Source organism: Sceloporus occidentalis, unplaced genomic scaffold (genome assembly GCF_023333645.1).
Source record: "Sceloporus occidentalis isolate IW3139 unplaced genomic scaffold, rSceOcc1.0.p SCAF_13, whole genome shotgun sequence".
NCBI classification, from domain to species: domain Eukaryota; kingdom Metazoa; phylum Chordata; class Lepidosauria; order Squamata; family Phrynosomatidae; genus Sceloporus; species Sceloporus occidentalis.
Window position 1 is genome coordinate 14,467,706 of NW_028316993.1, and position 25,878 is coordinate 14,493,583.

The 25,878-nt window shown below is 42.8% G+C and overlaps 1 protein-coding gene across 1 annotated transcript in view; it reads right to left on the reverse strand.

The window, feature by feature from the left end:
• LOC149305054 (CUB and sushi domain-containing protein 2-like) overlaps positions 1–25,878 on the reverse strand; it is a 460,431-nt gene that overhangs the window by 32,652 nt on the left and 401,901 nt on the right. The window contains exons 45-55 of the mRNA XM_089478213.1: positions 25,472–25,552; positions 24,604–24,717; positions 23,149–23,337; positions 22,058–22,204; positions 16,270–16,458; positions 9,369–9,554; positions 8,287–8,481; positions 6,354–6,527; positions 5,518–5,691; positions 3,805–3,978; positions 2,254–2,442 (exon numbers count right to left, since the gene is read on the reverse strand). Coding sequence (XP_089334339.1) covers positions 2,254–2,442; positions 3,805–3,978; positions 5,518–5,691; positions 6,354–6,527; positions 8,287–8,481; positions 9,369–9,554; positions 16,270–16,458; positions 22,058–22,204; positions 23,149–23,337; positions 24,604–24,717; positions 25,472–25,552 — 1,812 coding nt within the window. The remainder of the gene's footprint in view (positions 1–2,253; positions 2,443–3,804; positions 3,979–5,517; positions 5,692–6,353; positions 6,528–8,286; positions 8,482–9,368; positions 9,555–16,269; positions 16,459–22,057; positions 22,205–23,148; positions 23,338–24,603; positions 24,718–25,471; positions 25,553–25,878) is intronic.

Consider the following 25,878-nt stretch of genomic DNA (forward strand, 5'->3'; position numbering starts at 1 on the left):
CTGTTTAATGTCCTTTGTCCAATATTTCTCTGTCACAGTCGCAAGATGGGATTCACTTATCAATTTCCCACGGTTTTTCACATGGCGGCAAGGTAGCAAGGAAGCATGCTGATAACATGTGAGAGGGTGACAAAAGGTGCAAAGAAGAAGAGAAAGGAAAAATGAAGTGTTTCCTTCTTGACTTTTTTAAGGTGAGGGAAAAAGGGAGGGGAAAATGTCAACTTAAAAAGAATGTGCTCAAAAGGGTTGAGACTCTGGATCATCCTCGTCTTAATCAAATATAAAGTCCTTGAGTCCCCATGGACATTCGACTGGAAGTCATTCTTCATTTTAATTAAATGGTTGGTCCAACTAATATCTGTAGTCTGCTTCAGAATTTGGAAAAAATGATCTGGAATTTAATATGGGATTTAAATCTACGTAAGCGGACTGATGTTAGCAGGGCACAGAACTGAGATGTTTGCAACATCCATGTTCAGCAAGGGGATGTCATGAAGTTACTGTGTAGTGAGACAATCAAAGTGACCATTTTGCATCCTTGCCTGCTGCTCTGATCCACATTGGACTCTACTGAGGAACCTCCTGAGAGTAAGAGCAGTTCGACAATGCAACAAACTCCCTTGGAGTGTAGTGGAGTCTCCTTCCTTAGAGGTCCTTAAACAGAGGCTGGATGGCCATCTGTAGGTGATGCTTTGATTTAGATTTCTTGCATGGCAGGGAGTTGGACTGGATGGCCCTTGCGGTCTCTTCCAACTCTATGATTCTATGTTCAAGTTTGCATCAGAAGTTCCTGATGCACATCAGAAGTACCCACTGCTCATCAGGCACTTCTTATGTGCATTGGGAACCTCTGGTGCACAGTAAGACATCAGCTAGGGAATGCTGGTGTGCCTCGGTAGAGTCCAATGTGCATCAGGACATTGGTTAGGGCACTGTTTTGGATGTCAGCTCTCAGAATTCCTGATTGTTGGCTCAACTGGCTAGGGCTTCTAGGAGTTGAAATCTAAAACACCTGGAGGACCAAAGATTGGGAAACATTGGGTTAGGGAGTGCCAGTGCGCATTGATGGAGCCGAATGCACACTGGGAGACTCTTGCTGGTGCCTTCATATACATCTTTGTAATTTGCTAGCAGAGTTCCCATAGGGCCTCTGCTATATAGTTAAGTATATGCAAAGTTACTCAATATGGATTATGATATAGGATCATGGCTATCACATTTTGGACTGTAACTCCCAGAATCCCAAAGCCAGTGGGCTTCTGTCAGTTGCAGTCCCAAAAAGTAACTTCTATGAGATCTGGACTGATGTCTAGGTAGAGGTCTATCCTGACATGTCCATTAATCCTCTTAGTAGCAGTTGAGGGATGTGGTCTTTATTCATTCCTGTATGAAATGCCCTGAACTCTTGGACTGAAATGTTTTTTAAAAAAATAACATTGTGCTTTTAACAATATTGGGTTTTCTTTTTAAAAAGCTTCTGTGTATATTCTCTCCCCCCCCCCCCCCCCCAGTTCTATTTTGTGTTCATTTATTATTAGACATTCTATGTTCTGTGTTGGGAGAAAAGTGGAATATAAAATGAATAAATAAATAAATGTGCAAATTGGAGCTGATCTCCCACTTGACTGCTCTTAAAAGTAGTAATGCAGAGGCATTAGTTATGGGTAAAAACATGGGGAAATGAAACAGTCTGGAAACAGGTCAATGCTTCCTTTTCACGATCCTGTCTACTGGTCTGAAATATCAAGGTTTCATAGGCTTACAGTTGTTGTTGTTCTGCACCATCAAGTCATTGTTGACTTATGGAAGTGATGGTGAACCTTTTAGAGGCCGAGTGCCCAAACTGCAACCCAAACCCCACTTATTTATTGCAAAGTGCCATATCCCTCTGGCTTTCTAGTAACAAACTCTGGCAAACTCTGTGCTGGGGCGACGGCACATGTGCCACCTCTGATGCGCATGCCATAGGTTCATCATCACTGACTTATGGCAACCCTACGACGATCTTACAACAGGGCTTCCTTGGCAAGGTTTGTTCAGAGGAGGTTTGCCATTGCCTCCTTCGGAGGCTGAGAGAGTGTGACTTCCCAGTGGCCTTGTGTTATTCTTCTTTATTTTAAACTGGGCATCTGGGAAATGATTCTTGGGCAATGGGATAGGATCAGCATCTTAGAAAGAAGACAACAACCCAACACATATGCAAAGCATAGACCAGTAGGGAGCTCAGTCTCTAAAGGAAACCAAACCACTTACAATGACACACTGGGAGGGGTCGATCCCAAGTGCCATCCCCCTGACAGGTAAGGACATGGGTGCCCAGTAAGTAATATCCATGGTTGCACAGATAAGAGACTGTGGTTCCGTAGCTGTATCTGTGAGGCCCACTCAGCTGCACTTGACGGACGCTGTTTTCCAGGTGCCCGGGGTCAGTACAGTTTACAACTGCAAGCAAATCACAGGAAAAATAAAATAAAAGGGGATAAAACACAAGGTGTAATAAAGGGGGAAAGTGATTTTTAAAAAACCCTAAAGTAAGAGGAGAGAGGATCAAACTCTTAGGTCATCTTTTCCTGATATTTGGTTTCCTTGAAATGAATGATTCATTTTCCTTTACTTGTAAGTAACAGCAATGCAAAACTTACAAAATATAACAGCAGATCACTCATCTCCAAAGAGATGTCCAGATTTTTTGGGGTGGGTGGGGTGGGGAGGGTGTTTAGTGGTGGTATTTTGTAGGGACACAAAGGTAGATGACAGAGGAGGGGAGGTGTGCCCGAAGTGGAAGGGAGAGCAGGAATAGGGAATTCGAGAAGTGAAAATATTCCTTCTATTTATCTCCTTGGAAAAACCGTTGAATGCCCCTTTCCCGGAAAGAGAATCCTAGACGGGGGAACCCACCGAGTCAGCCATTTCTATGCAAGAGCACCACCAGCTTCACGAAAAGGACCCAAACAAAAATGTCAGGGCGAGGCACCGTTGCCCTTCTTCTTTTTGTGCCAAGGCAAAAGCATCTTGCAAATTTTCTTCAAGGTATGGTTGGAAGATGCTTGGAAGGTGGAAGTACTTAATGGAAATATATTGTTGGCATATTTGATTTTGTATATAGTGTGTAAGTTTTAGAATCTATAATTGTATAAGTTTAATTCCAAAACCTATATATATATATATATATATATATATATATATATATCGGAATTAAAAATGTACACACCATATACGAAATCAATATAAGAACAGTATATTTACATTAAATACTTCCACCTTCCAACCATATGAAGATCATGTGTGTGTGTATGTGTGTGTGTTGATATATGTGCACGCACACACACACACACATGCATATATACATACACACATATATTTGAATGGTAAAAATAAATAGAGCCAATATTTATTCCAGAATAGGTTCATTATACAAATTTTGGAAGCGTTAACATTCAGAACATTCTTAAGGCTTTAACCTACTTGTTAAAATTAAGTATTTCCCCCACCTCCATAGCTGAACAAAGGAGCAATTTAACCTTCCTATAGAATGGGAGGCAGAACTGGAACCCTTCAAATGTTTTCAAACCACATTTTCCATCACCTTGAACTATTGACCATGCTGGCTGGGGCTAATGGGAGTTGGAGTCCAACATAAAAAATAGTTTTTAAAAAATGATGATTCCATCCTTCTATTAATTTCTGCAGCTTAAGGGAAAGCGGGACTGCTCCGGTCAGAGCCCTGGAGGTCAATACATACCTCTCTAACAGAGCCTCTGATCCATTCATCCAAATAAGAGGAACCAAGAGGGAAGGACTTACTGCGGCAAATGGGTAGGGCATTACTCCATTGCCCGTTGCTTAGGCATTGAGACTTGGATGTCCCTTCCAGGCGGTACCCCGTGTTGCATACAAACTTGGCCACATCATTCAGGTTGAACTGACTGCCTTGCGTCAAGCCGTTCGCTGGATTTCCTGGGTGGCCACAGGTTATGGCTGCAGTGAGAAAGCCAACTTGTTACTTGCACACCGTCTTGGCAACTAGTTAAAATGTGGGGGTTAGGGGACATGGCGGGGCTACATTTCTCAAGCACAAAGGCCTATATCCTTACAGTAAATGATTCCCTTCCAAACCAAACTGTCAATAAATAATAAATAATAATAAAAGTAAAACTTTATTTATGTCCTGTCTCCCTGTCAAAGCCATCATTTCTTCACTCCCCCAGATAGGTTTACTCTTTACGAATACTCACCCAAAAACAAACGAGTCCAAATGCTGCTCTTTTTACCCTCTTTTTCAGAAATTTCTTTTGTTTTTAAAATATATTTTATTTGCAAAAAATTATTTCATCCACACAGCATTCAATTAGATTGAAAAAAAAAATACCACACATACATAACTTCCTTAATATTCCATCTTCTGCACAGAATATTTTATCGTACGCAGCCGCACCACCAGTTGTTTTGTCCGTATCATTTCCTTTGTAATCCAATTGAGCTTTACATGTTGTCTATCAAAATCATATTAGCGTCTTGGTTTTCCCTCGTTCCAGTGTACGAACGGGGAACTTTAAATCAGCACTACAGATTTTTCTCATACAATTCTCTTTTTTTACTTAAGAGTGTGTCATGCAAACCCTTCTTTCCGTATTTTATTGCCTCTCCTATAATATGTTTGTCCTTGAATTCTTGGCAAGGTTTGATCAGAGGGGCTTTGACTTTGCCTTCCTTTGAGACTGAGACTGTGTGACCTGACCCAAGGCCTCCCAATGGATTTTTGTGGCCAAGCAGGTATTTGAACCCTGATCTCCAGGGTGATAATCCAAAGATCAAACCGCTACGTGTTCCCCTAAATCACTCATTTTGGAGCAATATAGCTACTTTGAATTCATGTTTATCTCAATTGACATCCTCTACATCAGCAAGAAGATGGACTTTTCTCAATGGATGGCATTAAAGAAGGAGTAAAATGTCAGCAATGTATTGTTTTATATATGCACTCATCCCTCCATATCTGTGGCTTTGATATTTGCGGATTTGATTATTCATGGATTTGGTTATTCATGGATTTGATTAATATATTCCCTCAAGGAATCTCTAGGTCCTCCACTGCAACTCTATGATCAACTTGAACTAAAAGTTGCACTGAAAGACCTAGAGATTCCTAGAGAGACTACTCTACTAGGCCTTTGTAGCTCCTCCAGCGCAGTCCTATGGTCAGTGTCTGTCGGACCTTGACCACAGAGTTGCCCTGGAGGATTTAGAGATTCCTAGAGAGGTGTCAGGTAAAACATAGTGTTTTTGTTATTTGCGGTTTTTCCATATTCACGGGGATTTTGTGCCCCTAACCCTAGTGAATATGGAGGTATAAGTGTACTTTATTTCAAGGAGGTTGAAAGTCTCCCTTTCTAATGGGACATTCTGCCCCCTTCTATTGATCCCTTAATCTGTTCTGCCTTTGAATCTTCATAGAAACTGTGAGTCACACAATTTGTGCCGCATACAACACTGTAATAAAGATAGCAACATACTTACGCACACAGACAGGAGTCTTTCCAGACCAGCGGTGGTCCTGCTGGCAGATCCGGACCGACATCCCAATGAGACGGAAGCCAGGGTTGCACTGGTATACCACGCTGCCTCGGTAGTTGTAGTTTTCACCGTTTATCTGACCGTTGACAATGGGATCTGGTTCACCACAGTGACCGGCTGGATAGGAATCCAAACCAGGGGAAAAAAATCAGGCAGATCTATTACTTATTTCGAATGCAGAATATGCTCCCTTGAACCTGTCTCTATTGAGTTTCTTTTTTCTTTTTTGAACTCCAAAAATTGAGATAGGTATAAGACACTTTCCTGAGGACCTTACAACTCCAATGAGCTCATAAAGAGAGATGTAGTTCTTCATATGGCATGGACCAAAGCTGCATAAGGCTCTTCTCCTCCCTATGTATAGCCTCACAACAATCCATTTAAGCTAGAGTGAATGACCCCAAGGTAAAATTCATGGTTTAACCTTGATCTAAGCCTGGCCACATGCACACAATCGGCCCTCTGTATCCATGAGTTTTTCATCCATGGATTCAAGCATCCATGGTCTGAAAATATTTAAAAACTATATAAATCCCAAAAACCAAACCTCGATTCTGCAATTTTAAATAAGGTACACCATTATACTACCCCATTGTACATGGGACTTGAGCATCCACAGATTTTGGTATCCACAAATGGAATGAATCCCCAGTGGATACCAAGGGCCCACTGTACTAGATTAGTTCTAATACTTCAGTATGGACTGTAGAAATATGGTGGCATTCTGAGCTCCCCAAAAGCTCATAAGCATCCTATGAAATATCACCATAAACACCTACCTAAGCATGTCACCTCCAGTCCGCTCCAGAGGCCATTGGCCATGCATTCTCGGACACGTGATCCCACTAAGGTGTAGCCAGTATTGCACGAGAAGATGGCAGTAGCTCCATAAGTGGTTAAAGTCCCGATCCTGTTCCCGTTGGGCGGCACCGGTAGGTCTCCACAGGAGATGACTGGAAAAACAAAATAAACAAAGCACATCTTGCGATATCGAGTGGAAAAAATAAAACCAATGGGAGGAAGGGAAAGGCAAGGGCATTGACAATGATCTCCTATGAACATTTTGCTCACAAAGCTAAGTTATGGGCCTAAATCTGTCGGCTAGTCCCATATATGCTCCAACATTTCATCTCACAGGTGAAAACCGGGCATTGTGCAGGCAAGCATCATCAGAGTGTGGTCAAGATGGCAAACGTTACAGAGAAAGAATGCACAAGCTAAGAGATGCTGCATCAGTTTACTTTTGCTTGAGCCTACAGGGAAGGTCAAGACTCCACCCCTTTACTACTCTCCCTTGTGCTTTGAGTTAAGTTTTGTGCAAACTTCTTTTGCCTTTTGAACTTAGTTTGCAGCAAGTGAAGTAAGCTGAGGACAAAGGGGAAAGGCGGGAGGAGGAAAGAGAAAATGTGACATGTTAAAAGCAGCAGACATTAGTTCCTGCTGCGCTTTGGACTGAGCATCAGCCCCTAGCCATTGAGTAGCTGCCAGAGTCATAGCAAGGAGCAACAGCATGGATTCCAAAATAGGTATCAGCTTTAATACCTATTTCCAGCCTATTGTGGGAGGTGATCAGGTATCTATTTACTTCAAATTTTAGTTTCCCATAGGGCCACAACCAACAGCCAATGTAGTGTCACTTAGGAATTTTCAGGGATTTTAAAACACTGGCTTATATCGCTTGATCTGTATCCATCTAAACAAGAGGTGGTTGCTAAAAGTAGTTAAGGAAGAAGCTAAGAAAGGCTGCAGCTCTTTGCTTTTGCCTGAGCCTACAGTGAAGGGCAAGACTCTGTCCACTCCTCTCCCCTTGATGCACTTCTAACTTGATGGTTTGGATCGGTTTCGCTGACCCTACCAGCCTTTTAGAATTGGCTCGGTTTCTCAGATTCATTTCAAGACAGAGATGAAAAGCCCGTCACAGCATACTTGCCCAGTCATGCAAAACTGGGAAACGGCTTGGCCAGGCAAGGCATATTCTTGTAAAAGTGTGAAAGGCGTTCTTTTCTCTTTTAAAAGGGGCTGGGGAGGAAAACAACACCACCACCACCTCTCATAAAGACTGCGCTGAAGAAACACAACACTCTTGTCAAGAATTACAAGACAGCTGTCACCGACGTTGCCCTTGTTACATTGCTGTGTGTTTGCACTTCTCTCACAGGCTAAACTCCTTGGTTTGTTTTTTAAAGCAGCCACCTGTTTCATCAACACGAAAAGTGGATCCCAAAGGCAACTTTTCATGGGTTACTATGAAATGCAATAAATGAACCTCCTTATTCAAGAAAGCCTTGTTCTGGATAGGGTACACTTGCCCTCACCTGCTTGGCAGGTTAGAAACAGCCAGGTGACTGGGCCAAGAGGACTTGCCTGGATCGTCTTTCTCAGCCATTTCAGCAACCTAAACAGTCCTTTTTGAGGACTGAAATCATTCTGTGTAACATAGGAGTGGGAATTGTGCAGGCCTACAGACATTGTTAGATTGCAATTCCCAGCATCTCACAATTGGTTATGCTGCAACATCAGGAAGGCCACCCATCCCACCCTTGATGTAAATTGTTGCAGCCCGCTCCTCTCCCCAAAGTCTGTGCCACGTATTTCTAAAAATCTACAACAGCCAAGTATTAGTAAGGGCACTGCTACCTCCTCTAATTCCCATGCGTGCATTTGACTTTTAACTGCTGTTCAGCTGAAATGTCAAGGTGGCAGCTGGCTTACTTCTGCAAGTTGGCATGGGCTCGCCTATGCTCCACTTCCCATTAGCCTGGCAATGGATGACCCGATGCCCTGTGTAGTAGTAGCCGGGATCACAGATCAACATTAGCTGGGCGTTGTATTGGTACTGGGTCTCATAGATCAGCCTCCATCGACCATGTTCCACAGCTATGCTGCCGACGTCTGGACAACCAATGGCTGAACCCCAGCCATGCCAAAAGAAGAAAACAAAAAGACTGTTACTTGTAGGAACTTTGCCAACAATCATCCTGGGCTAAACTGAAGCCCCCCTCAGTATACCAATATATAGTTGTCTGCATATGGTCCCCAGGCTGCATTTTACACACCCTGATTCAAAAAATAAGAAAGGGGGTAGGGGGAAAAGGAATCTAGCAGCACTTTTAAGACAAGCTGGTTTATTTCAGCGTGAGCTTTCATGGATTTCATGGATTTCCATCTGCTTCCTCAGACACATGATGGAATTAATATTAAAGTTCTGAATGCAGAATGTGAAGACTCTGCATGAGTAAGGCTCTCCGTTGGCCTGAAAGCAGGTTGCTTTCAAGTAGCAAAAGGCAGTGCATTGCAACTAGAATATTACACCGCTGACCCAACACTTTAATGCTACCCAAGAAATATGGAAAATCAATTCACGATAGACAAATCTTCACAACACTTGGAGGTGTGGGAATACAAAGAGAATACTGTTGATGAATGTTTGTTTTCTCTCAAAATGGGGGAAAAAACTATCATAATTATTCATCCCTACAAGTAAGGCTGAAATTTACATTTACATCCCTGTTACAGAGGACAGCTGATGCCTTCATGCTCTGCTTCGTATCTTCCCTCAAAGCGCCACACTATCCCTCAATGGGGAAAAGAAATACTGAACAAGTCCTATCAGCAGAGCTCTTTTTTAATCCTTAAATAATTCTGGGTAGGAATGGCAAAACCACTTCTGCATATTCCTTAAGTTGACAGGTGACTCAAAAGCACACAACACATACATCCATTTTAAGCAAATGTAACCATATCAAAAAGGAAACAACGAAGGAAAGCAACCGAAGGTGGTCCAGGCCACTCACCCACACATGGAAGAGGGGCATTGCCGTTACTCCATTGACCATTTGGAAGGCACTCAATGGTGGAATTGTTCTGGCCCTGGAGCTGGAACCCCTGCTTGCATTGGTAGACCGCTTTGGTGCCCACTGTGTACTCCTTGCCAAAAACCACGCCATTCTTTGGAGCTCTAGGAACGCCACAAGAGATAGCTGGGAAGGAAATCGAAAGATGTGTTACCACTTACACCTTACGTAAGATCTTTGCTTCTCTGAGTGGTTTGGTCAGGATCAGCCAGTCTTGCTTGTCTGCAGCCTTACTCGCCATAGGGATCCAAGCAAATGTTTGGGATTGTTTGGGCCTTCATTCATATGAACTTACCTGCTTGGATGCCCATTTTGTGTATTTGCTAGTGAGAACAATTAATTTGATGGACAGTGGTTTCTCATCTATAACTTTGCACTTGGGAAATTTTAACATGAATGTAATATGTACAGCTCTTTTAAATGGGTTTCAAAGACCAATTTATTTTGAGTTTCCATCTGACACAGACAAGGACACTATGCTATAAAATTGGCTTCAAAATACTTCAGATACTCCAAATGGGCTTTAAAATACTACAGCACCTGGATTTCGAAGCAGTTTTTAAAGTTATATCAACCTGCTTTGTTACTTTTATTGCTTTACGTTGCCTAATGATTTTTATGGTACTATTTATAGGTTTTTTATTTTTGATGATTATATATATTTTTTATTGTTGGAAGCTGCTTTTCAAGGACATGGCCCAAAAAGATGGCTGATAAAACCTTGTTAACAACAAGAGCAATTACAACCCCGTTGCCTCTCCATCACAGGGCATGGCTCTTTATGGCTTTAGGTCATTTCGGATGGCACGGCACCCTCGAGAAATTAAAATGTTTCTGCACTTTCCATGGTATTGTCACAGTTTGGTCAGTGAACTGCCTGGCATAGTAGCGGCGCATACCTTTTCCCAATGAAATATACCTCCAGTCTTTGCTTGTGACACTTAAGAGCTAAGCTTCTGTGACATAACAGAAGATCGGCCAATGATACAAAATTGATTTTCAGCCTGGGAGGTGACAAACAGCTTGGTGGTTTGCACAGCGATCGTCCCTTTCTTGAGTTTTTGTTCTTCATTTTATACAGACTAGCAATGCTACAGTGGTGTGAATTATCTCTGGCTGAACTCTGTCCTACAATTCTGGACTGTTATTGTGATCAGAAGTGCTGATTCAATGTGACTTGCGTGTGCCCTTAGAGAATCCTTCAAATGGGGATGGAGGACAATGGCAGCTATGGATAAGACCACTGGTTTTGTAAATTGCATGCTGAGGAATTCTGGCACTCTTTGGAAGCTTTTCACAGATGTCTTAATAGGAAGATTGGTCAGGATGATAGATTGCTGCCTCAAAAAGACAGCCAGTCCACTAACTATTGGTTTTTCCTGCAATCTGCTATCACTAGAAAAGCACTGACTATATTCCATAGTGCATTCTTGATTTATGCAGGGTTATGGTAAGGCTGGATGACAGCACAGGTGAACTAAAAGCCAAATGAAATGAAAGAAGTTCCTTGAAAGTAGACCGTTTTTAAAACCACTGAGATGGAGGAAGAATTCTTTGAGAAAGTGGAAACTCATTTTGCAGCATGAAGTTGAAGGCTTTCGTGGTTGCCACCCATAGACTTTTGTGGGGTTTTTTTTGGCCTTGCAGCCGTGTTCTGGAAGAGTTTATTAAACTCTTCCAGAACACAGCCACATGCCAAGTGTGCCCAATAAGAGAAACCCATAAAAAACAATCAGTTCACAGCATTTGGTGCAGACCAGTACCCAACACAGAATGTGGGGACAAGAAGCATCCAAACTGAGCATGTGTTGCATAAGAGATTAGGCAAGAATTTGAGCTGATGCTGTAAAAACTGGAAAATTAGGGACTGAGATGTAGACAAATGCAATCTATATCCACCATGAACGCCAGTGGGAGGATCAATCTGCCTTGGCCTTCAGTTTGAATGTTAAAGGAGCTACCCACAGTGCAGAAATGTCTGAAAAGCTCAGTTTAGCATCTTGCATAGGTCCTTGACAGTTTGGACCAAAACCTGGGAGTGGATTCACGATAACCCACTGACATGGGAGCCACCATCTGCCATTCCTTGTAGCCATGATAACCCCATCCTCTGTAAATTCTTCCAGTCCCCTTTTGAAAGCAATCCAAGTTTGCAGACATCCTGATATCTTGTGGCATTTGCTGTCTACTGTGTGAAGGTGAACATAAAGATCAAACAACAATCTAGATAGCACCCAAGGTTGAAGAGTCCGTTTTTGAGGGAAAAGGAGCAAGTAGTAGAGCTGAGGAACAATTCTTAGGACTATGAGGAACAGCTACAAACAGCCTCTGACCTTACAGTGGAGCCTTGTGAATCACATCCTCCATGCCATGCACCTTGTGGCGCCAAAGAACCCTCTCTTATTGGGCATAATTGGCATGTGGGATCTGTGGAAGCTCCAAAGGAAAGGCAGCAGCAGCTGGGAACCCCCCCCCCCAATATTTAAAAAAGAGCCCTGTGCAAATGGATCCAACTGGCCAGTGTGTGTGTGTCATCAGTCGCATCCTGGCTTTGGGATGATAATTGCGTGCATGTCATCTGAGCCACAAAGGAGCTCGGCAAATCCTCTGACAAGGCCGAGCGTCTAGACGGCGAGTTGCGATGAATACCAATTGCATGCAGCAGTCACCGGAGTAGCAGTGAGCAGAACGGCAGCGGCTGGAAGGGAAAAAAGTCCTCACCCCTTCTGGCTCTAGTTCTGTAATCTCTTTCATCTTCAGGTGTTATCTGATCCAAACAGTCAGGAATGGCCTGGTGTGGAGCTCAGCCTCTGCTTTCTGCCCTTTACAAACACCCCATTGTCTTTGGTATCGTCTTTCTGCCCCATCTCCTCTGGCCCTATTCACACTGGGCTTTTTGGAGCATCATGTGGCCTTATCCCCCCCAGATTCAGGGGATATGGTGAATTTTTAACAAGTTTTTAAGTAGTGTAGACAAGTTCTGGACGGTGTGGCTGGATGCTCTTGGCCCAGTGAGAGCCAATGGCTTCTATGTCAGCAGGGTAGTGAATCTGTTTCATGTTTAAAGTCTGGAGCTTAGCTACTCAAGATGTGGACTCCAAAGCAGAGAGAGCATTCAGCACTTCGAATAGTTTCTTTCAAGTTCAGGCTAAAATCCCATACCAGGTTCATCACTCTGTTGATACAAAAGTCACAAACCATCACTGGATCTGGGAAATGAGTGAGCAAAGAAATTGTGGCTATTTCTCATGAATCGGAAAAAGGACATGAGGAAGCCATCACTGCTAGTCATGCGCAGAGAAATAAAGCTCATCAATATGCATTTTGAGTGATATATATTTTTTAAAAATGGTGGGTTGATGATGGAAGTCCACAAAGCAATTTCACGAAGCACAAATACAAATGCGACACAGAATGGAATGAGGGAGATTTGTTCATCTCTAGTATCCTGAAGTGTGGGTTCGAGTGTGCGAATGTGAATATTTGTGTGTCTCTTTCCTTGTGGCATCTCTTCCCAAACTGCCTCGGAGCACAACGCCTTCATTTCTACTTCTACAAATATCCCCGAAATGTTAAATCATCTCCGATGGCAGCTTGCTCCTATTGCTTTTCAATATTTTATTATTTTATAGTATCCAAAACAAAATTAGGTAGCAGAATGCACTCAGTTTGTTATCATAATGTTTCCCTGCACATGTATTGGAGTAATCCAAAAATCTGCTTCAGACCGACATTGGCAACAGCATTCTGGAAAAACAAAAACAAAAGCAAAGGCTCCAAATCATGTTTCTTTCCCCCTCGAAGCAAAATGAAAAAGCACCATTACACTTGATTGCAACTGTAGAAATGTGTGCCTCTCTTGGTTTCATTTAATTATTAATCTGCTCCATAACTGTGATCTTCCACATTTTAATTAACCGTCTTTTAACAGCTGGCATGACGGCTTCTGTCATCCTGCAGTAGTCTCCAGTCAGAGAAATTCTATTAATCCTATGTCAATACACAGCCTAGTTAGTTCTAATGCAAGCCTGCTCAGACCAGCTGTAGTTCACCAAAAAGGCCATTAAGTCACTCAAGGAAGTCCTTCAATTCCATCCACCCAACTTTTCACACAGATGGTCAGAGAGAAGTGGATTCCATTGCAAGGTCTTAGCTCCGGCAATTGGTTCCTCATTCAAAATGGAGATGCGTCTTGTTTTCTTTTGCATCAAAGCAACACTCTGGCTTGGCACAACTGGGCACTCTCTGACACAATATGATGCAATGGAGTTTTTCTTTGCAAGGTTCAGTATGGAAGAGAGAGACCTGTGTCTGCACCACCAGTCCAACAAGGTCTAGAGGTCTTTGTTGTTGCCGTGTGCCTTCAAGTCATTTCTGACTTACAACGGCCCTAAGGTGAACTTATCATGGGGTTTCCTTGGCAAACTTTGTTCAGAGGAGGGTTGACATTGCCTTCCTCTGAGGCTGAGAGAATATGACTTACCCAAGGTCACTAAGTGGGTTTCAATGGCTGAGCTGGGAATCGAACCCTGGCCTATTCCTGATTAGAAAGGTAGAAAGTGGTAGACTGAAAACAGGCATTACCAGCAGACTTAGCCTAGTTCTTCTATCGAGTAGAAAAAATAAGAGAAAGAAAAAACCATCTCAGAATCCTTTCCTTGGTGATCTGGGCCCTGCCGTTCCCAACCGCAGCTGCGGGAGACGATGCTGGAACTCCCTGCATCTCTAAAAGCTGCATGCTTCGCCGCTTGGTATTTAAAAAAACCCTTTTCCTAGTGGCTCAAGAGCTGGCATTATTCAATGGAATGTAACCTTTGGGGTAGTCTGCTCTTTGGGGACAGCGGGATGATAATTGTTGCACATTATCGCTCAGCTGCCCTGGGTTCCAGCTGCTAAAATCACCCGGCTCTTTGTTTCCAAAGATGCTGATAATTAATTCCGGCTTTCACAGGTAAGAGATGCACTTGCGCTGGTGCATTTGTCACATGCGGCTCCCGGCGGGATTCACAAATTATGGTTGCTGTGGCAACCTCCCAGGTGCCTGGTGCTGACTAGGCCGTACTACCCAACTCCTCTGCTCTGCTCAAATCAGCAGCTTTTATCTCAATTCTGTTGAATCTTCCTCTGTCAAAGAGAAGGAGGCACCTATTATTAGTAAGATTTATGCAGCCATGCCCTAGTTTGGCTACTAGCGAATGTTTCATCAGAAACCACTGATTAAGGATCTAAAGTCCAATTGTTTTTTGTGCTACAATTGGGATTTTTCACTTTTCCCTTTGCAATTCTTCCCCGTTTCTCTTGACATTAGCAAGATTTTTTTAACCTGAGCTGAGTAACTTGCAAATTCTCTTTGAATCCAATTTAGGGAGAGAAAAAATTGGTATGACTGAGAGACAACCGGTTTCCACCCATCCAGAAAATTCATTTGGAGTTATTTGGAAATTTTGGGGGGCTTCTTTCAAAAGATTTTGTCTGGGGAGGAAACCTCTACCTTACTATAGGTTTAATTTTAAGTGGTACCATCTCTTAGTGGGCCTGGGATATCTGGTAGAAACTCAGAGAAATATATCTTTATATGAGAAGAAGATGACTAAGATGGTGAAAAGTCTGGAAACCAAGCTCTATAAGAAGTAGATATTTTAGCTCAGAGAAGAAAAGATTGAGAGCTGACATGACAGCTATCTTTGAAGAACGGAAGGAATGTTATGTAGAAGATGGAACGAACTTGCTTTCTGTTTTTCCAGAGACTAGGATATGAACCAATGGTTCAAAGTGCAAGAAAAAGATTCCACCTGTTTGTGACAGTAATAGCTATTCAACAGTGACATGGAGGGTGCTGGACCTTCCCTTTTTGGAGACCTATAAACAGATGTTGGATGAAGATCTTTCCGAAATGCTTTAATTGTGCATTCTTGCTTGGCATGGGGTTGAACTAGATGGCCCTTGTAGCTCCTTCCAACACAATGATTCTACGATTCCTTTCATCATGGCAGTTTCTAGCTTCATGTTTCACTCATTGCTGCAGCTGAAGATGTGAAAGAAGTAGTCATCGTAAGATCTGAAGATGGGAAGAAAGTCCCTAGTAAAGGTCAGCCATTTTGCTGCCTGTGGTGAGATCGAGGAGACATCCCATTCCATTCCATGTACCAAAGCTGACTGTACAACAGTCATTCCCCCCCCAATACAGGGAATGGGAGAGTCTGTTTCACTGTACTGCAAGGCAGCAGGTCAGCATGGTGTGCGCAGGGTAGGCTACTGAGTACAAAGCTTTTCCCTGCAACATTTCGGAATTGCTTCCCTGTCTTTGATTTCTGAGGCAACTCCCTCACTCTGCTCAATGGTAGGACTCAGTGGGCTGAAGCTGCACCAGTGCTGAAGATAAAGTCCAAAGGATCTTGCACACCCCATGTATAAAAACAAAGCGTATAAAAGCAAGATACAAATATAAAAATTGAAATATAGATTGAAATACAGAAAGCCAGGGAAGAAAATGAAGGAAGGGAGGGAAGGAGGGAGGGAGGGAATCAAAAAGCAATTTATATGAACTCAATTTCTGATAGTGATACATTTGGACACACCTTTGGATGCATTGGAAAAGTCAACCTTTGAGCTACAGATTTCTAGATTTTGCCCTACAACTCCAAGTCCACTGTCTACAGATTTCTAGATTTTTCAGTATAACTCTAAATCATAGATTCAAAAGTTGCTCATGGACTCAACAGGGGCACCTCCCTCCAAGTTGGTGCCTCCATACCTGGTTCATTCCCCACCTATGGTGAGAGTGAAACCCAAATAAATAATAGAGGTTATACATGCGTGTTGTAGTTTGTCTCCTGCACACCTTGGCATAGAGGAATGGCTTCATTCCAGCGGAAGTAACCCTGCGGACGCCTTGAACATGTGGAAAAGCTGTGGCCGATGAGGCGGTAGCCGGCATTGCAACCAAACTGGATGGTGCTTCCTGGCTGTAGCCCAGTGTGACTGAGGATAGAGCCATGGAGAGGAGGTGATGGGAGGCTGCAATAAGGGGCTGGAGAAAGGAAGAGAAGGAACATACACATGGATATGGTCAAAGGGTTGAAGCCACATAACACTATGAAGAAACATGGAATTGCTTTCCCCACATCCATCCCTTGTAAGCCTTAAGGTCTACACACTTGGTGCAATAGCTTCTTTGCAAATCAGGGTTAGGATCACACCTTCTGTGCATGGCATACCTTGCCCTCAGACTCACCTGCTGACCCTTATCAAAACATATCTTTTCAGTAGTGGGACATGTGTGCGTAGACAAGTTTAAAGTATGTTCACAGTTTTTCTGATTCTTGCCTAGAAAAGGGTGTCTCAGCACATCAAGAGGCTCCACAACAGGAACGATCAACCAGCAGGAGATTTTGGGAATTTGAATCTCACAAGATGACCTTATGCCAACAGTCCCTCTCAGACTATACAGGGCTGTAGTGAGGATAAAATGGTAAGTGGAGGAGAGGAGCTCACTGATGGGAAGGCAAGACAGAAACAGAACGAAATATGCATAAATATACCCCTGTCCAAAACATTAGATGGAAATAGTGAAAAGAATGGCAGGGGGTGGTCTGCTCAGTACAATTCCAGCCCTTCATGATTTACAGACATTGTGGCTTCTTCATAAGACTTTTAAATCTTTCCTTTCACAAACTTAAACTTCTAGGAAACGTTCTCTTGATTTGCCACCCTTGCCTTGCCCTTACCTTCCCAAACCCATACCTTCCAACTGTCCCAATTTGGCAGTGATAATTCCCCATCTTCTAGCTACTTTCAAAATTTCTCCTCCAGCTTTTCTTCTTCAGCCTATAGTTTACTTCCATTGCTACAAACTGAGTTCAAAGTGCAAAAGTAGTTTGCACTCCATTAACATAGCAGGGGACAGAGGAGAAGAGAGAGCAAAATCTTGCCCTTCCCAGCAGGCTCAGACAAAAGCAAAATGCTGCAGCCTCTCCTAGCTTCTCTGTTCTCCTTCATGAATCACTTTTGCCTTCCTGACCACATGCTGATGTTGCTTAGCCACACGTATCCCAGTTTTCACCTATGGAATATTGGAGAGTATGCAAACCTTCCAAAACTGTCCGTTGATATGTCAAGCTTCTTCGGAATAGTAACATGTATTTCTCTCTTTTTTGTAATTCTTTGAAATACCGTACACTTGAAGCGTGCTACATGGAAGCCTATTTATAACTCAGTGGCTTAACACAATTTTATTGGTTTAGCTTCTTCTTCTTCTTCATTTTTTTAAAAAGCCCTCTAATATCTCGATTGCTTGCCTCCAAACCTTGTTGAGCAGATCCACATGCATTCTACTCCAATTTCCCATCTAAAACATACTCCAGGTAGCCTCCATAATGCAACAAAAGATATTTACATATATTTTTTCCAGTCCATTACAATCTCGCAGTTAAGCCCACTATATTAACCACACCACCAGTTGAAAGAAAAGGAAAAGAAAAAGCTTCAGATACGTGACAGCCATATCACCAACTAGATGCTCTCAGGATGGAGGGCACAGTAAATTACTATTAAAAGCAAAATGTTGCTCAGAAAACTACTGCACACTAGGAACTACAGGTAGAAGCATCACTAGGGGGGTGCGGGAATGTGGGTTGCACTGGGGGACATCTCAGAGTGAGATGTCACTTAGTGTTCTGGTGGGACTGGGCTGCCTTCTGGGTCTGGTGGCGCTACTGCGGCAGCTAAAAAGGCCAATGCAATTTTAGGCTGCATCAATAAAAATATAGTGTCTAGATCAAGGGAAGTAATAGTGCCACTATATTCTGCTCTGGTCAGGCCCCACCTGGAATATTGTGTCAAGTTCTGGGCACCACAATTTAAAAAGGATGTGGAGAAACTGGAGCATGTCCAAAGAAGAGCAACTAAAATGGTGAAGGGTCTGGAAGCCATGCCCTCTGAGGAACGACTTAGGGAGCTGGGGATGTTTAGCTTGGAGAAGAGAAGGTTAAGAGGTGATATGATAGCCCTGTTTAAATATTTGAAGGGATGTCATATTGAGGAGGGAGCAAGCTTGTTTTCTGCTGCTCCAGAGAGTAGCACCCGGAGCAATGGATGCAAGCTCCAGGAAAAGAGATACCACCTCAACATTTGGAGGAACTTCCTGACAGTAAGGGCTGTTTGACAGTGGAACACACTCCCTTGGAGTGTAGTGGAATCTCCCTCCTTGGAGGCTGGATGGCCATCTGTTGGGGATGCTTTGATTTGGATTTCCTGCATGGCAGAATGGGGTTGGACTGGATGGCCCTTGCGGTCTCTTCCAACTCTATGATTCTATGATTCTACTGGTGGGGCATGAAAGTGACTCTCCTCCCTTTCCCACCTGGACAGCAGTTCCACTAGACCCAAAAAGGTTGTGGGACAGCAGCCACTGGTGGAAAGGGGTGCCTTTCACAACTGGTGGCTTTGCTGGCCAGGTGGGAAAGTGAGTCTCCTTGCTTTTCTGCCTGGCTAGCATCTCCACCAGTCCTGGAAAAGGATATTGAAGAGAGGAAGGGACAGCATTAAAAATGATCTGCACTGTGTGTCAAAGGCAGCATTGACTATAGTCTGAATATGTTGAACCAAGAAAACTCAAAACCTGTTATATCAGTGTCTTAGATTATTTTGTGAAGGGAAATCATTAATGATAGGAGCTACATTGTATTATGTAATATGTATAATGTATTGTGTAGTATGTATAGGTTTAGAAATAACAATAAATTATACAAATATCTATACATAATATAGATACTATTATTTCAACTGAGGGGACAAAATGCTAACATGGAGACATAAGTTTATAACCAAAAGAGGAATTTAAGGAATTGTCATGGAAGATGCGACATATAGAAGATAATATTAGGGCCCATACAGACAAGCCAAAATAAAGCTGCTTCGGGTCACTTTGGAGGTATGCTGTTTAAATGACACACGCATCTGAAGAGGGCAGAAGTTGCACCAAAGCTGCGCTCCAGTCCTTAGGACTGGAGCATGGCTTTGGTGCGGCTTCTGGCTTCTTAGGACGCATGCGTCATTTAAGCAGCATACCTCCAAAGTGACCCAAAGCAGCTTTATTTTAGCCTGTCTTTATGGGTTCAATAGACATTATAGGGGTCTGGCATCAATTTTGCTGGCACTGGAGCTCTTTGGCTGAGAATTCTCAACAATTCTTTCCTAAACCAAAAATCGTGGATTCCATAAAGTGGAACCATAGTGCTATAATTGTGGAGTATGAAAGGGCCATAGGACATTACAGCCTTGCCCCTATTATTATATTCCTTTAATTAATTTAGCTTTAAACTCTTGCCCTTTTCTCTCATAAACGTGGGCCATTTTCTGCCTTTTTTCTTTCTTTCTCCTTTCCTTTTATTTCCTACTTTCCGAGCCTTTAGGGTGCCATGTAACTGTCTGGGGCTCTAAAAAGCAGCGAGGAAATGAAAAGAAACCACAAACAATTCCAGAGGAACAAAGCGAACGTTGTTGGCTTTCATTCAGCGGTGAAACCAAAACATCATTTCTGCCAATTAAATATTAATTCATTCATTTACGGAATAACAGCATTAACTTATTTATGACACATTTATATGTGTCCCTGTCTTGAGTTTTGATTGCTTTTCATTAAGTAATTAAAATTTGCTTCGTTCCAAGAATGGGTTGTTCAATTTTAAGGGACTCTTTGCCAAACATTCTGTAATTGCTTTTATACAGGGGGAGTAATTAAACTTCATATGAAACCAGGACCAGTACAAAATGCCCACACTGAGAATGTTAATGGCAAAACTAGTTACTGTTTCTCTTCTGAAAAAGCCCATTCTTTTCCTTTCCTTTCCTTTCTTTAAAGCAACATCACAATTAATTATAGTTCTCCAACCACCATTACATAGAAGTACAAAAGCAAAAACAAATAAACTTGGGCAGTTATCTCGCACCATTTATTGTACACTGTTTATAATGTTATTTTGCCCCCCTTGCTAAGTTTCAGAAGAAAGTTGCATATCCATGGGTTGGCCATACAGAAAAGTGCAATAACATCCAAAATCCACATGACAGGAGTACCTTTATTGGGCCAACTAAAAATGCAAATATTAGAGAAATTTCCCTATAAAGGATAAGGGAATTACACCATTTCTTTTTCTTCCCTTCGGAGAACTGTTTGAAGTTTCAGTTTGCAGATACATTAAGTTCTGTCCAGCTTCTGCGGTGCCTTCATTTGGGCTGGACTTACTACGTTTTAAAGCAAGAAAGGGCAAAGTGTAGCTCCCCGGCCATATGTGACCTACCTCCATTACTTCAGACCCTCAATTGTGATACTGGGTGGCCGTTCCCGAGCATGTCTGATTGTGCTGTTTTGCATGGTGGCAGCAGCAGTGCATCACTGAGATCAGAATGGGGTGCCCAGCATTGGTAGCATGGTTGAAAAGCGCATTCTGACCTCAGAGCAAGTGATGCACCGCTATGGGTGGCTGCACTGGGCAGCACAGCGGGATGTGTTTTAAACAGCAGCCTGATGTTATAGAATCATAGAATCATAGAGTTGGAAGAGACCACAAGGGCCATCCAGTCCAACCCCCTGCCATTCAGGAATTCACAATCAAAGCATCCAAGACAGATGGCTATTAAGCCATGTCACTATGGAGGGCTCCAGATCTTCCAGGAAGAGGGAGTATTTTCTGGGTTTGGCATCAAACAGGCCAGAAACTGTTCAAACTGTTCATGGCAGACTTGAGGACTGGGTCCTGTATCATCTGGACTCCCTGTCAAGAGGAGACAGATTTATTTGGCTCATGCAAACTGGGCCCAGGACAGTTGGAAGGCATGACTTAGAAAAGGGTGCAAAAACAAGGGGGGGGGGGAAGTCTCCATAATCTTACGGTTATGGAATTAATTGCACACCTTGTTGACTTCTGAGGCTCTTGCACACTGATAGTTTGATACTCCATTTTAACTGCCACAGCTGCCTCCTATGCAATGGGGTTTGTAGTTTGGGAAGGCACTAGAGCTCTCTGGTCGAGAAGTCTCAATACCTCTCCCTCAACTCCAAATCCCAGGTTTCCATAGGATGGGATCATGGCAGTTAAAGTGGACTCATCGCCCTAGTGTTGTGTAGAAGGAAACTGCCCTTAAATCCAGAAAAAAATTAAACTGGAATAAATAACGGTGTCTTCATTTTATGCACACATCCTCTCTTGTAGATTACGGAATTGGTGCTTTGTCATGTTGATTAGTATGCCATGTTTTTTGCCAGTCTTCCTACTCCTCCTTTAACCAAATTAACTGAAACGCAACAGGGACGATAGAAGCTTGAATAATATTCCATTCCATTTACAGTGCATTCCCACCTATGCATGTCCGCTCAGAACTCCTCTTTCCCAACAAATGCATTCAAAAATGGGTACTTTGGCCGGTAATCTCAATGACAAAACAGAGGAGGAAGAATACATGAGTTAGCCAAGGAAACTTGGGCTGATTTTGTACACAATGCGCAGGTTCCAGCATGCCAAACATAAACAAATTGTAAAATAAATCCAAATAAAACACACACATTGTTCGGTTCACCACTGTTTTATGTATCAACCCATGCACCACTTCAGTTGCTGCTACTTACTGACCCGAATAGCGGATCCGGAAGCCCTTCCTGCTATAGGCATGATCAGAGGACCAGTGGAGATAGACTCTGTTGCCGGTACTGGTTACGGTTAGTGGAGCAGAGTAATTTCCACTTAGAGACAGCAGCAGAGGACTGTGGCCTGAAGGACCTTTAGGAGGAAAAAAATCAGACAAACAGCTTCAGAACATCCAAAGAACATCTCCTGGATTGTGCCAGAAACAATTTAACATGCCATGCTGCCTTTTACTGAACCAAACCTCTGATCTATGCAGTTTGAGGGTGGACATGGTGTGGCCCATGGCTGTGTGCATTTCCTGGACCCCACGTTTGTGGCACAAAGCCCCCTGACATGCAAAAACACATTTAAATACCCCACATGTACTGCCCTCCAGTACCTCTGTTGTACTTTTCACACACCCTCACTCCTTAGAGGGACCAAAGTGAGTCCATAAATGAACAGAACTGTGTAGAAACACCCCCCCCCCCCCAAATCCACAAGTTTTCAACAGTCTGCATCTCCAATAGGTCCAAGTCTTTTGTAAAGCTAATGGATCCTGCCAACTGAAGGGCAAACTCAAACAAGCTTAGATAAGCACTCTGGCTGGGGGAAACCCATTTGCTACTGTGAGGATTGCAGAGATAAAGGGGTAGTCCAGGGTGCAGATGATGTTATAGACAGACCTTTCTAACCCAAAGATCCCAGATCATCAGCCCTTCAACTATATCCCTGGCTAAGGAGGGAAAAGCCCTCTCTGTTCCTCTCAACACAATTCATAATTCTATAATCTGCCAACATATTTCTCTTTTGACATGTCCTTGTTATATAACCTGCAATGTCTGCTCTACAGCCATAGTGTCATAGTGGTTTGAGGGTTGGACTACGACTCTGGAGACCAAGGGCCTGATTCCCAGCTTGGACATGAAACCTAATGGCTGATCTTGGCAAGTCCCAGTCTCTCAGCCTCAGAGGATGGCACACCCCTTCTGAAGAAACTTTCCATCAAAACCCCATGAGAGGTTTGCCTTAGGGTCGCCATGAGTCGGAAAGGGCTTGACGGCATGCAACAACAACTTCTGCTCTAACAAACTCACCGTCGAAGATCCCAAACTCATCATACTCCTTCTCGCTCAAGAAATACTCGACGGTGAAGGTGATGTTATACCCTGGTTCCACCTTGACCACCCATGAGCAGGTTTGAAAATGGGGGTAGCTGCCCGTGAAAGATGGACTCAGGATGACACCGGTGGAGGCTGTCAGGATTTCGTTCATTGGGCAGTGAACTAAATAGAAAACAAGAGCAAAAGGGATGCGGTGTCACTTTGAGTCAAGGCCAGAGAAAAGGATGCATCCACACTGCAGAAATACTCCGGTCTGACACCACTTTAACTGCCATGGTTCAGTGTTATAGTATTCTAGGAAATGTAGATACAGGGCTCTGTTGCCACAATAAACTACAGCCACAATAAACTACAGATGGGCCTATGGAGCCAAGGTAGTTAAAGCAGTGTCAAACTGGAGTATTTCTGCAGTGTGGATGTAGCCTTAGTGGTGCATGGCTCTCAATAAATGAAGGGCTGTATCTCCTAAAGAGGAGACTTTTCAATCCCTAAGGTCTTTGGACAACCTCTGCTTCAACCTACTGACCTTTCTACATCTGAGAAACGGACACTGGAGACAACTCATGAAAGGAAGAAAGCTTTCAGTTTCGACTGTCATTTTTGGGATGATCTTGTCAACAGACCAGAATGTTAGCCCTTGCTTTCTGTCTACGCCTTTTAGATGAGGACTTTAACTGTAATTTCACATTTGTATTTTTAATACCATTGCTGTTTCCCCCTGAGCTGTCAAGATGAGATTAGCTATCAGTTAGATTCAATCAATCAAAATCTCTCCGTTTTGGCTGAACCTGTAAGGGTCCTTCGTATCTCAGTTGGATGTACACTCAGTCCTGTTTGCACTGCTGAATTAATGTCGCTATCTCTTTTTCTCTGAGAGGTTCCCAATCTTTAATAGCTACAGGAAAGGCTTTAAAAAAAATCTGGAAATAGCTGTACAAATTATACCTGATAAGCACAAATGTATGGGAATTTTCTTACATTCATTTTTGTCAAACAGTTACCAAAGTTTGCATCCCCTCTGCCCTCATAAAGCCAAAAAGAACGTCTGAATTCCAAATTTCCAAGCTTTCAATCACAAGGTATCAAAAGTTAAAGGAAGCAAAATGGTTGGAATTGTCTTTTCCTATACTGGATATACCGGTATCCTTAATAAAGCTATGGTTTGCCTGTCATTTCAATTAAATATCAAATAGAATGAAATAAGTGCAGATTTGCTTACTCTACTTGAAAGAAGGATACTCCCCAAATTGACCAGAGTATCTAAAAAGTATTTAGGGAGTATATCAATTGTATTGTGTTTATGGAATGTCAAATTGCATCCTAGCTGATACTGTACAATTTTTGTCTGTTGTTTCTTTGTGCTGATGGGTCTATGGATTGTAATGATAAATACTGTACTGTACCTAGTCTCCTCCAAAATTCACTTACTTTCACAGGTTGGGGGAGGACCCTCAAACTGGAGGTGGGTACCAAGTCTGCAGGTCAAGACCTCATTTCCGACCAAGGTGAAGCCGGGAAGACACCGATATCTAATAATATCACCTGGCAAAGGGGACAAGAAGATGCATTTCAACCTCAGAGAATGCCTACATGCCAATGAAAGTTATTAGAGATCCCATAATGTTATGGCAAAACTAAACAGTATAAGGGAGTAGTGGTCTGAGTGTTGGACTATGGAGACCAGGGTTCGATTCCCAGTTCAGCCATGAAGCCCATTGGGTCACCTTGGACAAGTCACATCTCTCAGCCTCAGGGAAAGGCAATGTTAAACATCCTCTGAGCAAATGTTGCTGAGAAAAACCTGCAATAACCGTAAACCTCAAACAACTTGAAGGCACACAACAACCACAGGGATAGGATTGCATTTAAACACAAAATGAAATAGGTTTCTGGGATCAGTTGCAGAGTGCTGAGATTTCTGAGAAGGGCTTGAGAAACAGAGGGATGCACCTACCTAATCCACTTTGACCAATGGATCTTTAGTTAGGATTGCATTGTTGGGAAGAAATGTGTCCTTTATTGAGCTATTTTGCAATGTTCAGCTGTCAAGTCCCATCACTCACTGCTTCTCTCTCCTTCCCTATCTCTCCTGCAATAATCTATCCTTGCCTTGTTTCTTCTCATCTGAATGCTCACACAGAACTCATGGCATTTTGGTTAAGTTTAGGCATGTGCTACAAACATGCTCAGATGAGGAATCATTGAGTTGGGGTGGGTTGGGGAGAAGAATGCCCCCCACATGTTGGATGCAGACAACATTAGAAAGAAGAAACCAAGGATGGTAGGCAGTCTATACCTATGTTGTAATCTTCGTTCTCAGTGATGACTTCAGCATTGGGAACCATAGTTGGAGGCTGGCATCGAGAAAGCTGGTAGGCTGAGAAGAGAGGAAGATGAACAAGATACATTAGTTACTAAAGGGTTACAATGTGGATTTCATGCCTCTTTGTGTTTGATATTCCTGCTCCCTCCCTGACCCCCAAAAGAGCATTTCAGAAGAAGCAGAGAAGCTAGTAGCTACAGTTTGGGAAATGTAACCCTCTGATCCATCTGGATCAGAATCTTTCCAAAATGCATTATGTATCCTCCCTTTTTGGGCCTGGAGACAGAGAGACAAACTAGACAATACATAGTATTTGTGTAGTTGTTATTCCAAAGATGCTCTTCCAATTGGTGAAGGAATTAACCTGTCAACATATGTGG